Source organism: Lontra canadensis, unplaced genomic scaffold (assembly GCF_010015895.1).
Source record: "Lontra canadensis isolate GAN:19392208 unplaced genomic scaffold, GSC_riverotter_1.0 scaffold17, whole genome shotgun sequence".
In the NCBI taxonomy this organism is placed as follows: domain Eukaryota; kingdom Metazoa; phylum Chordata; class Mammalia; order Carnivora; family Mustelidae; genus Lontra; species Lontra canadensis.
Genome location: NW_022631011.1, coordinates 26026279 through 26042877, shown reverse-complemented (window position 1 = coordinate 26042877; position 16599 = coordinate 26026279). Strand labels below are relative to the sequence as shown.

The following is a 16599-nucleotide window of genomic DNA, read 5'->3' as shown; positions in this document are numbered from 1 at the left end:
GGGGCCAAGTGTAAATTATTTAAAGGCTTGGTTTAGAGGAAATCTAATATATGTAATCAGAATTATTTGGAAAAAACAAGCTGATTTAAACAAATACTCCATATAATTATCTTTGACTTGACAGATGGTTAATATTATATAGACTAAGCATTAAATCAAATATCCTAAGGACTATCTACACAAATCCTATGTGAGACAGACACAATCTGTAAAATCCTATAAGAATAAAACTGAAGTGGACAAACACCTAGAAAAATAGTACAATAGGTCCATAGGATTATTCATTTTGTAAAGTGCCATCCAATGGCTCTGTGATTTATGAATACTTCCCTTTGCTTGCCTTCTGGCAGTATAGAAATATCAATCCATGTGTTACGGTACTTTTAATTTTACAGTTATGACTGATACGTGCTTATGAAAAACAAGGTTAGGAACTCACAGGATATAAACACACTTTCTTTAATTGGGCTTTTGCTTCCAAAGAATTGTAGTACTTTCATCTTTCCATCTTACTTTTTCAATCAGCTTAAGTTGCCAAGTGGTTTAGGAGGTAGTAGTAATAAGACAATTGTAGCAGACTAAAGCCAGGAGAGGTTTAAGAATCTGGCTTACTAATTACAAGGCAGAAGAGAATATATATTTATATCAGGTATCATGTTTTTAGATTAGGTCCCTCTTGGCTTTAAAAAATCAGACAACAGAACATGTTAGAAGGTTGAATAATGATTTGAATAATGGTTGAATAATGGTTACCCAAACATATGAGATCCTAAATTTGTAAATATTTCTTTATTTGGAAAAGGGTTTTTTGCAGATATTATTAAATACTTTGAGATGAGATTATCTCATCTCATTATTATGCCCTGGATTATCCAGTGGGTCCTAAATGACATCATAAATGTTCTTAAACGATAGAGCCTGAGAGAAACAAACACAAAAAGAAGAGGAGACACACATACAGAGATAAGGTAATGTGAGGATGAAGGCAGAAATTGGAGTGACATGGCCAAAAGCTCAGGAATACCATCAGGAAACAGAAGCTGGAAGAGACAAGGAATGAATTCTCCCCTAGAGTCCTTGGAGGGAGCTTGGCTGTGCTAAATTTTGGTCTTATGGCCTTTAGAACAAATTTCTATTGTTCTAATCTACCAATTTTGTGGTATTTTTCGATAGCAGCCTCAGAAAACTAATACATGCAGAAGGCATTGAAAACTTGGTGGCCTGCTATAGCCATTCATCATTAAAGAAAAAATGATATGGATGACAAAGTTGTCTGTGTATGTGATAAACCCCAGGCAGGTACCCATTCCAGTCTGAATGTCCTCTTTTAGCATTGGTTGTGCTTACCTACTCTAGAGATTTCTTCATCAAGACCATTCAGTTTCTGGTCAAGAATGGCTGAATGAGACTCCAAATTGCTCATGTATGCCTGATATTTTTGAACATCTGCTTGTAAGGAAGTTTTCAATTTTCTCAATGACTCCAGACGATTCTTTAAAAGAAAAAAAAAATTCTAATTGATAACCATTCCTTTACTTGAAAATAACACAATATTATTTAAATTCATCTTAGAGAAAGGTATATTAGCATTTTCTATCCCTTTTAGAGGGAGCCAAAGAACTAAAAGGGAACTTTGCTGTTATGTTATTACATAATTAAGAAGATGTACTTTTTGGGAAGTCAGTTTGGGATACAAAAAGTCAAGGGCCAGAATGAAAAAGCAAAACATTTAAAATCTGATGTTTTACAGAACAGTCTAGGCAATTCAGTAATATTAATACCCCAAATAAAATTAGGTATCTGGATATTATCATCTAGCTTTTAGAAAGCTCTTAGAATATAATACATTATATAAACACACTTATCGCCATTCCCTTTTCACTAACTAAATAACTCAGGGCTTCTTATATTGTGCTCCCTAGAGGTATAAAACATGGGGATCCTGTTTAAAAGATCTTTTTGGACTTACGTAAATAGGTAAGACTCTTTCATCATATTCTGAACACCATTAGTTCAAGACTGATAGATCACAAGGGAAAACAAAGCTCTAGAGATACCAAACATGTTTTCATGGAGAGCTCTGTCCTATGTAAAAAAAAATTAACATTTAATTTTTTTTTTTTTTTTTTTTTTTTTTTTGGATAAAGAAATAGCTGGTGTTCTCTAAGGAGATCCAAGAGTCCAAAACAGCTAAGTATATAAACCTATTCATGAAATAAGCATGTTTACTGACCGGTTCTTTTTCTCTTTCTTGTTCCAATCTTGCAATCTGTTCATTCAGTGCTTTGTTTTTTGCTGCTAATGATTCCAGCTTGGAAGCATCTACATTAAACAAATCCTCTGGAGAGAAAACCCCAAACTTAGTAAGATCTCAATTCTGCCTAGAAACATTTATCCCCCGGGTCTTCACCATTGCTCTTTCCCTTATTTCCTTTTTGGTCTCTGCTCAAAATGCTACCAGTGAAGGATATCCTACCCTCTAAAATAACAAACCTTTCCATTCACTACACTTTCTACCCTCTTACCTTGCTTCATTTTTGTTCTTGGAGTTACCACCCTTTGATTTATGGTTGTTAATTTGATTATTATCTCTAGTAGAGGTAACTTCATAGGACAGGGATTTTCTATCTCTTATTCATTACTGTATCCTCAGTGCCTAAGGTGACTTGCCCACTGTAGGTATACAATAAATATAGTGTCAATAAATGAATTCACTAGATGCTTTTTATATTAGATCACTATGAATTTTCCTCTTTTAAAATGAAACATCATTTACCTTGCTCCCTTTCTTATGCTGACAAGCTGAAACTGTCCTGTTATTTCAGGAAGATACGTCCAATGGGAACATAGGGGAAATGCTTTCACCTTTTGTGCCAATAGTAGCAAGGTGATATTCTCCTGTTTTGATTGATTTCATTGAAGAAATAGTTTTACACATCTTAAATTTATCTGTTTTACCCACCATTCTACCATTTTACATTTAAGACTATTTCAATAAAGGAAAAAATATTAAATTAATTCTTCTGGACCACTTGAGAGTTAGCTGGGAAATACTGAATGTCCCTAGGTTATAACAGAGTGGAAATATAATGAAGAATTTCTTTCATTGGAAATATAATGGTCCATTAACTGCCTGTCATACATTTTGAAGGGACCTTAAGACTTCTCACTAATTGGTAATTTCTCAAACAATAAAGCAAGAATATCATAGGAATAACACAGGAATAACATTTGCTGTTTATTTTCTGTGTTCCTGGTAGTGTGTCTGATACTTTACATACATGGCCACCTAATCTTGCAAAACCTCATTAGACAGGTTAAGTAATTTGTTAAGGTCACGTAGCCAGGAAGAGGTTTGCCTCCAAAACTGGGATTCTTTCCTGCTTAACTATCACTTCTCTCCACCAAAGAAACAATAAAGACAAAAATTAGTAGGCATTCAAACACATTTAGAGTAGTTCACATAAACTGGGTGTGGGAAAATGAGCTACAACTCCACAAAAAGAATTTAATACATGAGTAATAGCAAGCACACTAGGAATGAGAACACTTACTCAGCTTTGACTGCAACTCTGCATTCATCTCTTCAAAACTGTCAGCCCCAGTCATGAAACTCTCATAGCATTTTATGGTGTAGTCCAAAAACAACTGATTGGGTTAAGCAGATTTAAAAACAAAGCTATTATTCTCTATTTAGTTTGTCTCATTTTTCTAAGTGAAAATTTAAACTTTAATTAAAAAAAAAGAAAAGTCAGGAATACTTAGTTATAAGAACTCCTATATATGAGACACAAACCTAGGATCTATCATTATGTTGCACAGATTTACTCAGTCTGCTACTTATAATGTGACTAAAAATAATAAAGAAAACTTAAATTTGGATAAAGGTGATACTTAGTAAACAGTAAAGAAACCATACATTCAGAATTTTGAGGTCAAACAAGGAAGCTTATTAACAAATATAATTCAACATAAAATGCTCATTCATCTTTGTGCAATCAACCTTATGAAAAACTTAAATGAATTGATGATGATGATAAGTCCAATTAAACTAAGTCTAGCTGTGAAAATCAGAATGAAGGCTATATATAGTTACATTGTTAACTTCAGTCTAAAAGAATGGCATGGTTAGTAGGTATCTAAATAGTAGAATATTAGCATTCTTAATATTTATCCAAGAGAAAGTAACACTATATTTTGCCATTATGAGGTGTTTTGGTCACTGAAGATGCATGCTTTGTTAGGAGGTGCGGATGGCTGATTAGAATTTTCCAAAGCCTATATGAAATAAATATCCCTCAAGACAAACCAATTCCCTTTGCGCTGATTCTTTGCTAATTAAACAACCTCCATATTACTTGGTTGATAGGGAAAGGGTACCCTAAATAGGCAGTATGAGTATTCCTCTAACTAGAAAGGTATACCACTGATGATAAATTAATATATTTTCATTCTATTTTAGATCAGTTTCTTGTGAATTTGGTAAAAGTGAATCAGTTTCTTTAAGCTTGGTCAATTTTGATTTTGCAGATATAAAAAAAATTAAATTTCTACAGTCAAATGCTCTGCTACTAACAAACTGAGTTTCTGGATCCACAAGGTGAGGCTCAGAATCTGGCGAAATTGTATACTTTGATGACCTTCTTTAATTTAAGATATTTTCAAATAATATTTTATACAGAGCAGTGCTTTAAAATTTCTAAAGTCCTGCTCTTGTATATTGTCATTTGAAATAACAGCTAAAATAGCAAGAATAACGTTTACTGGTTTAACCTTCAGGATAAATGTTAAAAAATTTAATATTTAATAAGTGTTATATTTGGCTGCAAAACAAGGTACAGATAAATCTAGTCCAGGGCACATATTGCAACATGGGAGGAGAATTCTCTGGAGTAGGATCCAAAGCTTTCTAACTGCTTCTCCAGCAGGGGTCATTGCTGAAGCAGTAAAAAGTATGGTTACTCTGTTTACAAAAAAAAAAAAAAAAAAAAAAAGAAGAAGAAGTAATCATACCTCTTTGACCTATTTTTCCCAGGTAGTAATAAAAATTGAGACTAAAGTTTCTTGCCAGTTTCTTTTTATTGCAAATGCTCCAAAGAGTGTTGATTAGAATTAGCACAGAAAATGAGTTTTCTTTTTAGGGATCTGCATGGTGATTGATCTTTTACATGTGCTAGGGCACATTAATTTTAATCTTAATATTATAAATCTATTCCTTGGAGGTAGTATTTGCTTTATTCAGACACATACATTTGCTTATTTTAGGAAATAGGGTGAGGTTAGTTACATAGTTTAGGCTCCAGTAAAGTATGGATTGGGAACCAACTTAGACCATGTTTACTTTGATCTCAATCCCTTTTGGAAGTGGTAACTTGGATCTAAGTGGTAATACGCCTAACTAAAAAGGCCAAAACAAAACATAAACCCTACATGTAGTATTTTAAGACTCAAAGACTTATGTTTTCTATTGACAACTATATTAGATTTATGTTGCCAGTACTGCTATCTTCATTCTAAAAAGTAGGCAAGGAAAGAAATGTTACATTTATATATAAGAAAATAACATGTTATGATTTAATTCCAATTTCCATGCTTTTCTACTTACTTAGTTAACATTTAATTATTTTTTAAAAAAGATTTATTTATTTTAGAGAGAGAGAGAGTGAGCGAGTGAGTACAGAAGCATGTGGCCTCTCATGTGGGAGGAGGAGCAGAAGGGGAGGGAGAAAGTCTCAAGCAGAATCCAAGCTGGGCCTGGAGCCAGCTGTGGGACTCGATCCCATGACTCTGAGATCACGACCTGAGCTGGACACTTAACCAACTGCACCACCCAGGTGCCTCACTTAGTTAACATTTAAAATTTCTATGCCTACTTAATTTTAAGAAATTTACAATGTGATTCCAAGTATAAATTTAAGATGAAAAAAATTCAATTTTAAAAGTTTTTCCGGAAGCAAAAAGACAAACTCTACAAAAGACTATATTAATTTTTTAAAAAAGATTTTTATTTATTTTTGGGAGAGACAGAGTAAGAGAGCATGAACGGGGGGAGGAACAGAGAGAGAAGCAGAGCCCCCACTGAGCAGGAAGCCTGAGGTGGGGCTCCACCCCAGGACCCTGGGATCACGACCCGAGCCAAAGGCAGACAACTGACTGAACCAAAGGTAGACAACTGACTCAGCCACCTAGGTGCCTGACTGCATTAATTTCAATAGTGATACAGTTAAAGTACCAAGATAACTAAGGTTTGTGTTAATGTAAGGTACCTTATTATGCATAATTCCATCTTCAGTTTCTTCTCCCCAAGGCTGTCCGTCATCAAATAAAGGTGAGTTTTCTTTCATGGCATTATGTAACTAGTAAGTACACAAGCAACATATTTAAGTTGATGAAATGTGAGAAAAACACATAGCTTTCATGTTTTGTAACATTTGTTTTAGTGTCATTTTTAGAAGCATCTACATTATTGCAGGACTGAAAGTCTCTAGAGAGATCATATTATTGAGCATTAAAATGTAATCCTTTTGCTATTTTAGTAACTTAATCCATTAGAATTAGAAAAGGATGGATTCCATATTTACTTCTATAAAATATGCTGATGTTTATACTACTATTAATTCATTGAGAGCATATATACACGTTTTGATGCCACTCTGAGAATCTAAAAAAAAGGCTGCCACATTAAAGGCGAACCAAAAAGGATTATTCTTCTTTTATATGAACTCAAATTTGGTGCTTAAATGTTATCTACAGACTCCTTCAGTATGTATAAATATGAACTTCAGATTGATCACAATATGAAATATTCAGAAATGCAACTGTTAAAGCTTAAAAGTGATGAGATAATACATTATAGCAAAACAGATGTTTATAATAGTAAGCCAAAAGGAAAATGGCTAAGGGTTTTTAAGGCAAAGAAATTCCATTTTGGAACACCTATTTTTATAAATTGTTTTAAAAATACAACCTTCCAAACATGAAAAAAATCGCTAGAAAATGTAAATGAAATTGCTATGAAATGTAAACTTATAAATGTGTATCTAGTATAATGCACAGTAAGGTTCTAAGAGAAGTACCATGCATTAGGAATGAAAAAGGAATGTGGTTTCTACTAAAAATATTTCATTAATTTTTCTTATCCTAGGACTTACATATCAGATTCCTAAGTTCTTAGCCCAGAGTTGCTTGCCATATCTACTTCTATCCTATTCCAAAGACACTCATATAAGACTTTTTGTACATCTGAGGTGAAGGCAGGCAAACTCTATTAACTCATCTTTTACGACTTCTTCCCTTGACAAGCCTCAATAATCAGATTTTTAAAAATTTATTTATTCGTTTGAGAAAGATACAGAGACAGAGAAAGAGAGAGAGCACAAGCAGGGGGAGAGGCAGAGGGAGAAGCAGACTCCCGCTGAGCTGGGAGCCCAACATGGGGCTTGATCCCAGGACCTGGAGATCATGACCTGAGCCGAAGGCAGATGCTTAACCATCTGAGTCACCCAGGCACCCCACAGTGAGATTTAACTAAGTCTGAAAGACATGTAGGGCAGAGCCCAAGATGAAGAACAGAATCTTCTACCTTGTTATCAGGGTAGATAAGTGTTTCTGTTGCTTTGTCAAAGGTCCACGTGAAAATTCTCGATACTCCATTAAGTTAAAAAAAGACCCTTATAGAGGGACAAACAACTCACCAGGAGCTATATAAAACATTACTACAAGAATTAAAAGTTCTTCCGAACTGAGGAGATTTGGCTGAAACAGTTTCAACCTGAAACTCTATAGAGATAACCAGAAATGTGGATTTGAGTAATATTTTTTCAGTAAAAGGTGATTATTTTCCAGTATACCACTTCTCTATATAGTGAAATATGAGAGAGGAGAAAAGAACTCGGAAAGCCTGAGCCTGCCCCTCTGCCCAAGTAGGGGAGTTAATCCATAGCTCCACCCACTGCTCAGTGTAGCTCTTAGCTCTACCTGACCAGAAAGCCTGTCTAGACTCCTGAAATGCTTCTCAGCTCAGAAATACCTGAGCTAAAGTACCTGGAAGGTAGAAGTGATCATCCACTGAGAAAAGCTAGGGACCTCATTTGGACAGTAAACTTGGGGCATGGGTGGCTTTAAGTCAAGACCACAAAGAGCAACTAGAGCCTGTTCTGCTCTGCTCAGGCAGGAGAACTAATTCACAACCTTAACCACGGCTAGTATAGCTTCTGGCTCTGTCCGAGCTGGAAACCTAGCTGGAGCATCTGGAAAACTGCCTGGCTCAGGAGCTGGTGAAGAGAGCTTGGTTGGGGCTTTGATCATCTGCAGAGGAAAGTCAGCAACCCCGTCTGGCCAGAGTCTAGAGCACAGGTTTGCCTCATTAGCTTCCCAAGAAGAATCTTGCCAGCCTTGGGTCTGTTCTCTTCCTCTACTCTGTTAGGGAATCTGATTCATAGCCCTGTCCACTGCTAAATACAACCCCCAACCCTGTTAACCAGAAAAACTTACCAGAGCTCATGGGAATCTCAATAGCCTCCCCTCTAGCCCCAGTTACAGCAATTGAATGGAGAACCTGCTCAGTGGCTCTGTTTCTGCAGACCCAAGACAACAGCTCTGTTATTCGGGGAGCTAAGCATGCAATTCTCTTTGATTTGATTCCCAAAAAGCTTTGCTGGCTGAGGCTTGATCTGAAACCCCAGTAGGAAAGGGAAGATAATTTATGGTGCTATCCAAAGCTGAATACAGTCTCCAGCGCCACCTGACCAGAAAACCTAACCAGAGCACCTGGGAATATGGCAGAGAACCAAGCCACCAGTCTTTTCCTACTGTAGAGTAGCACTTCCCCTTCTCCCCTAACTTCACAGCTTGGGCAGTGACCTTGCCCCAAAATAGACCCTGATATAAGCCCCACCTAACCAAGTACATTATACATCTAGATACATCTAAAAACTCAATCTGAGCTGACTGGTAAAGAACTGTCTCTAAAAGAGAACCTGTCAAATGTGGAAGAAGAGACCACTTACTCAAATGTGCAGGTACCATCATAAGGACTCAAGGATCATGAAAAATAAGGTAAACATGACATTACCAAAGGAAAACTAATAAAGTTCCAACAACTGACCCTACAGAAATGGAGATCTATGAACTAATTCAGAATAATCCTCTCAAAAATATTTACTAAGGTATAAGAACACACAGCCAACTAAACAAAATTAGAAAAACAATGTATGAACAAAACAAGAAATTCAACGAAGAAACAGACACTATTAAAAAAAAAATCAAATGAGAGCTGAAAAAAAAAGGCTGATCTAAAGAATTAAACAGAGAGCTTCAAAAGCAAAGTCAACCACGCAAAAGAAGGAATCAGTGGACTAGAAGACAGGATATTTGAAATTATCCAGTCACATAAACAGAAAGAAAAAAGAATGAAAAAGAGAAAAAAGTGTATGGGACTTATGGATCATCAAATGATATAATATCTGCATTATGGGAATCTCAAAAGAAGAGAAAGAAAAGGGCACTGAAAGTATAAAGCAACAAAGACTTTAAACAATAAGAGATGAAAGTATAAAGTATAAAGCAATCAGAGACTTAAAGCAGTAAGAGATGAAAACTTCCCAAATGTAGAAAGAAAAATGGACATCCAGATCCATGAAGCACACAGGACCCCAAACAGGGCTATGTTGAGACTATTATAATTAAATTGTCAAAAATCAAGACAAAGAATTTTGAAAGCAGAAAGAGAAAAGAGAGAATTTACATACAAGAAAACCTCTGTAAGACTATTGGTGGAATTCTCAATAGAAACTTTTTAGGGCAGAAGAGAAAGGGATGGCATATTCAAAATATTGAAAGGGAAAAAACTGTCAACCTAAAATACTGTATCTGGAAAAACTGCCCTTCAGAAATGAAGGAGAGATATAGAATTTCCAACATAAAAGCTGAGGGAGATCACCACTACAAGACCTGCCTTACAAGGAAGGTTACAGGGAGTTCTTTGAGTAGAAGCAAAAAGATGCTACTTAACACTGTAAAAACATATGAAGGTAGTGTAAAACTCATTGATAATGATAAACATACAAAGTCTTCTTTTCTAATGTGGTGGTGTGTAATTCACTTATGACTCTAGTTTAATAGTTAAAAAATAAAAGTATTAAAAAGAACCATAACTGCAATAACCTGTTATTGGAAACACAATATAAAAAGGTATGTAAACTGTAACATCAATAACCTAAAATGTAAAAGGGGAAGTGGAAGTGTTATTATCAATGTTATTGAAGCTATCAGTTTAAAATAGAATGTCATAGCTATTTTTTTTTTTAATTAGGTTCTACATCCAGCGTGGAGCCTAGTGTGGGGCTTGAACTCATGACCTGAGGTCAAGACCTGACATTAAGAGTTGGACACCTAACCAACTGAACCATCCAGGTGCCCTGAATGTTATAGTTTTAAAGATATTTTATCTAAGCCTTATGATAATCACAAGCCTTATGAAAAACATGAAGTAGATACACAAACAAATGATAGTCAAAGTATGCTGATGATACCAAAGATCATCACATTTCAAAAGAAGATAGTAGGATAAGGACCAAGCAGAACAAAAGATCTACAAAACAGAAAACTATGAACAAAATGGCAATAAATCCTTACCTATGGATAATTACTTTAAGTGTAAATGGATTAAGCTTTCCAACCAAAAGACACAGAATGACTGAATGGACAAAAATAAGATCCAAAAATAGGCTGCCTACAAGAAGCTCACTTTAATTTTAGAGACACAGACTGAGAGTGAAGGGATGAAAAAGATGTATCAGACAAAACAGACTTTAAACTAAAAATGGTAGGACGAGACAACAAAGGTCATTACATAATGATAAAAGAGTCAATCCATCAGAAGAAAAAATATTTATGCAACCAACATGGGAGCACCTAAATATATAAAGCAAATACTAATAGAACTAGAAGAAATAACAGCAATACAATAATAGTTGGAAGACTTTAATACTACACTCTTAACAATGGGGAGATCATCCAGACAGAGAATAAATAAATTGCAATTTGAACACTATAGACCAATGGACTCCACAAACATACACAGAACATATCCAACAAAAGCAAAATACACATTCTTCTCATGAGTACAAGGAAAATTTTCTAGGAGAGACCATATATCAAGTCATAAAACAAGTCTTAGTATAATTCAAGTCTTAGTATAATTCAAAAAGAAATCATACCAAGTATCTTCTCTAACCAAAATGGTATGAAACTAGAAATCAACAATAGGAGGAAAACTGAAAAAGTCACAGGAACATGAAAATTAAATATCACTCTCCTGAACAACCAATGTAGCAAACCAGAAATTAAAGGGGAAATGAAAAAGTATCTTGAGACAAATCAAAATGGAATCACAACATACCAAGCTGTAGCTAAACCAGTTTAAAGAGGGAAGTTTACAGCTACAAATGCATACATCAAGGAAACAGATCCCAAATAAAGAAACCTAGCTCTATACCTCAAGCAACTAGAAAGAGAAAACCAAAATAAGTCCAAAGTTAGCAGAAGGAAGGAAACAATAAAGATTATTTAAATACAATGAAGTTATAAAAATGGGAGGGAAAAAAGTGGAAGAAATTTTTTAACGTCAGAGACTAAAGGAGGCCATCCTAAGTCTGGATAAATTTCTAGGACTCTGTTAGGTGGGAAAGATAATTAGAACAAGAAACATATGATGTCTCACTGATTCTTACAATCTCTCATTGATTCTTCTAGTGTTCAGTTCTACCACCTCAAGCAAACCAATATAGTGAGGAGGAAATTTCTACCTATATAATAGATTTGGAGGCATCTCCGGAGGTCCCTCTCCAACAGAAGCCAAAGCAGGTACTCCATGAGGTCTTGCATCACTGTGGAAATGCTATCTCCTAACCACTTATGAATAACATAAGCTGCTTAGTGAAACAAGGGTAAAGCGTTCCATTGACAAGAGGAGTATTTGGTAGTGGGAAAAGAGAGGTAGTTATCCAATGTCCATGGATATCACTGAGGAGAAACAGATTGAATGCACAGACATTATAAATAAAGTTCAATAGTTGTATTAATGGACTATGTCATTGGATTTCTACTCTTATTTTTTAAGATTTTATTTATTCATTTGAAAGAGAGACAGTGAGAGAGAGCATGAGCGAGGAGAAGGTCAGAGGGAGAAGCAGACTCCCCATGGAGCTGGGAGCCCGATGGGGGACTCGATCCCGGGACTCCGGGATCATGACCTGAGCTGAAGGCAGTCGTCCAACCAACTGAGCCACCCAGGCGTCCCTGGATTTCTACTCTTATCTTGACAGTGGTGGTGCGGAAAGTACTGAGATGTCTTCTGGGTCAAAATCCAACCACCCAGTGCCTGCCTGTATTTTGTCAAGGGATTTCAATTGCCAAGAGAATATCAGGAGGACAGTGTTAGTTTTAGGGATTTTAGCACTAAGCACAGGAAACTCAGAAACTATAAAAGGAAGAAAAAAAAAACTATAAAAGGAAGAGACTGAACTAGACTAGATAACAATTTGTATTTCTCAATAGTGAAAATACAGCACATAAATCAAAAGGGAAAAAATATCTGTACCATATCCAAATGAGCTAATTACTCCTATCTGACTGTTTTTGATGTTCAAAATGGTGTTCCTATAAATCAACAATAGAAAAATGGCAAAAGACACAAATAGGCAGTTGTAATAAGTGTGAAATATGTTCAAGTTGAGAAGAAACATTGCAAATTGCAAATATGAAAAAAATCATGTTTTCACTCATTCGTTTAAAATATTGATAAATCTAAGCAGTTTTATAAAGGTTAAAATTAACAGAAGCAAAAAAATATATACATAAAATACGGCAAAAAAGTCCACAAGAAATAGCAATGACAAATCATACAAAAAGACAATTGCTTTTATAACATATATATATTAAGCTATTTTTTTCACCTTTCAAATGGTAAAGATTTTAAAAGAATGATGTGGATGCCATGGGAAAAGGCATATGCTCACATTGTTGAGGAGTTTTTAACTGGTGCAAGTTTTCTGCAGAGAAATTTGTCAATATACATCAAAAGTTGAAAGAAAAAAACCCACATACTTTGCATAGCAAAAATGCATCTTTAAAACTATAGCCCAAGGAAATGTTTTAAATTGTTGTCTCTGAGTTGTGGGATTATGGGTATATCACTTTCTGTGTATTTCTGTATTTTCCAAAATTTTTTGCAATGAATATGAATTTTAATTAATAAGGGGGGAAAAAAAACCAAAGTAATGTTATGTATATAATGGGGGAAATAATTTCCTACTTTTTTTTTTTTTTAAGCTTTAAAACCTCATGAAAACAAATAATTTCCTTGCCAGTGTGGTAATTCCTTACTCTCACCTCTAGAAGCATTTATTAAGAGTCTGAAGAACTTAAAAGCAAATGTGCTTTGGAAAATGAAAACAGTTGTAAACTTTGAGATAACTGGCAAAAGACATAGAGAAATAACACTATCATAAGGAAAAAAAAAATCTTTCCTACATATACATTTTAAAATGAAAAACCAAATACCTTGATGCAGTCTATCAGCCAAACCAAGGCTGCCACAATGTGTGGCCATGTATGAGGGGCACCCACTGTATACATGGAGCTTTTGGATAATGCAAAAGGATACCTATGAAAAATTAGAAAAAAATTAGAAAAAAAAATAGAGGCCAACAATGTTAATTTTGTGAAAATAAGGCTAAATTTGGCAAGAAGTTACATTAGAAAAATTCCACATATATACCCACAGTCTTGACTTATTTAGAAGATACTTATTAAGGTTTCATCCTTGGTCATCTTATTCTGAAATGAGATTCTGAAATGAGATTTCAGAATCTCATTGGTTTCTTCTCTGCAGATTATTTCATGCATGTATACCTAACACTGTAGAACTTGATTCATAACCAGTATGCTGGACTTCTCTCCTAAAAGATTTTTTGTTCTCTCAAATTCAATGTACTCCAAATAAGCTACAAGGGTATACTCTTAATCTTCAAATCCATTCTTTCCCATGTTTACTCTACACAGCCATTCTTGACTTTACCCACCCCATTTTCTCCAGGCCTCCTATCCTGTCTTTTCTGCTTCTATAAAATCTGTGTTATCCAGCTCATCCTATCTATTCCTCGTCATCTCAGTATTTGGAAGGCCTTATGAACTATCTTCTACAGTTCTGCAATAACCTTCAAACAGTGGTTTTTCTTGCCTTTTAAATTTATCCTAAGATATACTGCTCACAGTGATCTTAAAATATATGATTTTTCTAACTCAGAATCTTTACAAATCAATTGAGTCTGATTCTTCTGTGTGTTTCAACAATCTCTCTAGGCTAATAAATATAACATACAAACCCAAGATCTTTAAAGATTCTTGGAACCTCTTCTTCAAACTTTGTGTCAGGAAGTTCATACGAAGGGCACAAGAAGCCATAAAGAAAAGTGAAGATCTTTAGGAAGTCTTTAACAGAAGGAGCTTGTAGAGATTTCATGGATACGCTATATGCATAACCATTTTCTGTAAGAAACTACAAAAATTTTTATGAAACATCAAACACTTTATAATAGAAAAATTATTGGGAAATACTTAAGAGAATATAAAATACCTCACAGAGTTGTCGAATACACTGCTGAATGAATGCTTTGTCATTAAGTGGTCGTGGGTCCTTGATTTTTTCAGAACTGGAAAATATACCAAATTGACTATTCCGGGATCCATGTCCACTAGTTCTGGGAACATAAACAGCCAAAATACAATCAAAAGTATTTCTGGCAGTGGTCAAGTCTAAATTATTTAAAGGTGATCTTGCATTTTCCTAGCAGCAACAACATCAAAGTTCAATTCTTTTATTCAAAGCAGAAAAAAAGGGCAAATCATGATAAGTATAAAATGAGATGGGAAGAAAAATGCACTGTGGTGCTTTGCATTCCTAACAGCATCACCTAAGAATGTGCATTTTGAGTCCACTAGATCTTCTGTAAAACCATTCTCCAAGTTTATTCAGTAATCCCAGTTCTTTCGCCATCCTTTTTAGCCTTTCATGATTGCTCCTTCACTCTTAACCCCTTCATTTGCCATCATTTCTTGTGGGAAAATTGCTTCTGAGATGTTAAAATAGGTGGTGTATGCGTTTTCTCTTGAATATTTTTGTGTCATGCAATACTATGTATCTGATTGTTATTTACCATAAATTTACATGGTGCAACTTTTTAGTCATTAATGGATGCAACATATATGTTCCATTCTAAGCCTCCCCCACAAAACAAAATTTTATATTTTTATAATGGTTCCTTTTGCCTAACTTTGTAGCCTGATTTCGCTAACAACTGTAGCTTATTAAATACCCTTAGAATAATAATTTTCTTTACTGAACATATGCCACAAAACTGAGATGCAATGAACATTGGTGTAATATTTGAACTCTGGTCATCAGAGATCTATTTCTCCCTGCAGGTTTGCTTACTGCTTTCAACTTTTCTCCTGCCAAAGCTCTAAAAGTTCTTTAGCTTGGGCCCTCTCATTCCATAGCCCAGATTAGCTATTTTTTCCCCTGAGAATTTGCTAATTTGAGAACCACTTTTCTACATACTGTTATTACTTATTTTTTTTCTTTTTACCAAAAGGAGTACATGTATAGACTCAGCTGTTACTCTACACAAAACTGCATTAGACATCTTTTTAAGTTAAAAGAGAATACCCTAGCCAATCAAAATACTGTAACATTTAATTTATAGCTTAAGAGCACAAGGCCTAGAACCAGAGTTTGTGGTTTCAAATTCTTCCTCTTGTTTCTAGTTGTATGATCCTAAATAAATTACTTAATCTCTCTGTGCTTCAATTTCCCTTTCTATAAAATGGATACAATAACAGTATTTATTCACAGGGCAGTTCTGAGGATTGATTAAAAGAGTAAGTACAGACAAAATACTTAAAACAATGTCTGGCTCAGAAAATGTTAGATTTTATAATAATTACCATTATCTCTGAGGTTCACCACTGAGGGAAAAGTTACAATACAAAAATGTCTTAAGATTCTTCATCAGCTGGAATGAATACCAGAAAGAGCTTAATCTGGTTTCAAGGCAAAGACTTTTGTAATGTAACAAACATTTCATCTCTGAATATTTTCAAAACAACTGAACAGGTTTGCCTTAAAACTGTTATATTTGGTTTTGGTGAGATAAAAGAACAGATTATTTTTTCAGTTTTGGGGTTTATCATTTCTTAAAAAATAGATCAATTTTATTGAGTTGTAATTTGCTTAGAGTAAAATGTATCTGTTTAAAGTGTCTAGTATGATGAGGTTTGACAATGTATACACACATGTAATCTCTGCCACAATGAAGATATGAAGATATTGAACATTTTCATAATTGCAAAAGTTTTTTTACCCTTTAACAATCAAGACTTGCCCTACCTTCAGCATAGGCAACCACTGATCTACACTAAACAGTGGTTCTCAAAGTGTGTCTCGGAGATCTGAGAAGTCAAAGCTATTTTCATACTGAAAACCTAAGATGGTACTTGCCCCTTTCATTCTCATTTTCTCATGAGTGTACTCTGGAG

General features: G+C 34.8%; 1 protein-coding gene across 3 annotated transcripts in view; it reads right to left on the bottom strand.

The window, feature by feature from the left end:
* Window positions 1-16599, bottom strand: part of NDC80 (NDC80 kinetochore complex component) — a 51752-nt gene that overhangs the window by 31370 nt on the left and 3783 nt on the right. For all 3 annotated transcript variants that reach the window (XM_032859813.1, XM_032859814.1, XM_032859815.1), the window contains exons 4-10: window positions 14639-14762; window positions 14388-14560; window positions 13564-13666; window positions 6267-6356; window positions 3555-3648; window positions 2234-2340; window positions 1348-1492 (exon numbers count right to left, since the gene is read on the bottom strand). In XM_032859813.1, the coding sequence (XP_032715704.1) occupies window positions 1348-1492; window positions 2234-2340; window positions 3555-3648; window positions 6267-6356; window positions 13564-13666; window positions 14388-14560; window positions 14639-14762 (836 nt within the window). The remainder of the gene's footprint in view (window positions 1-1347; window positions 1493-2233; window positions 2341-3554; window positions 3649-6266; window positions 6357-13563; window positions 13667-14387; window positions 14561-14638; window positions 14763-16599) is intronic.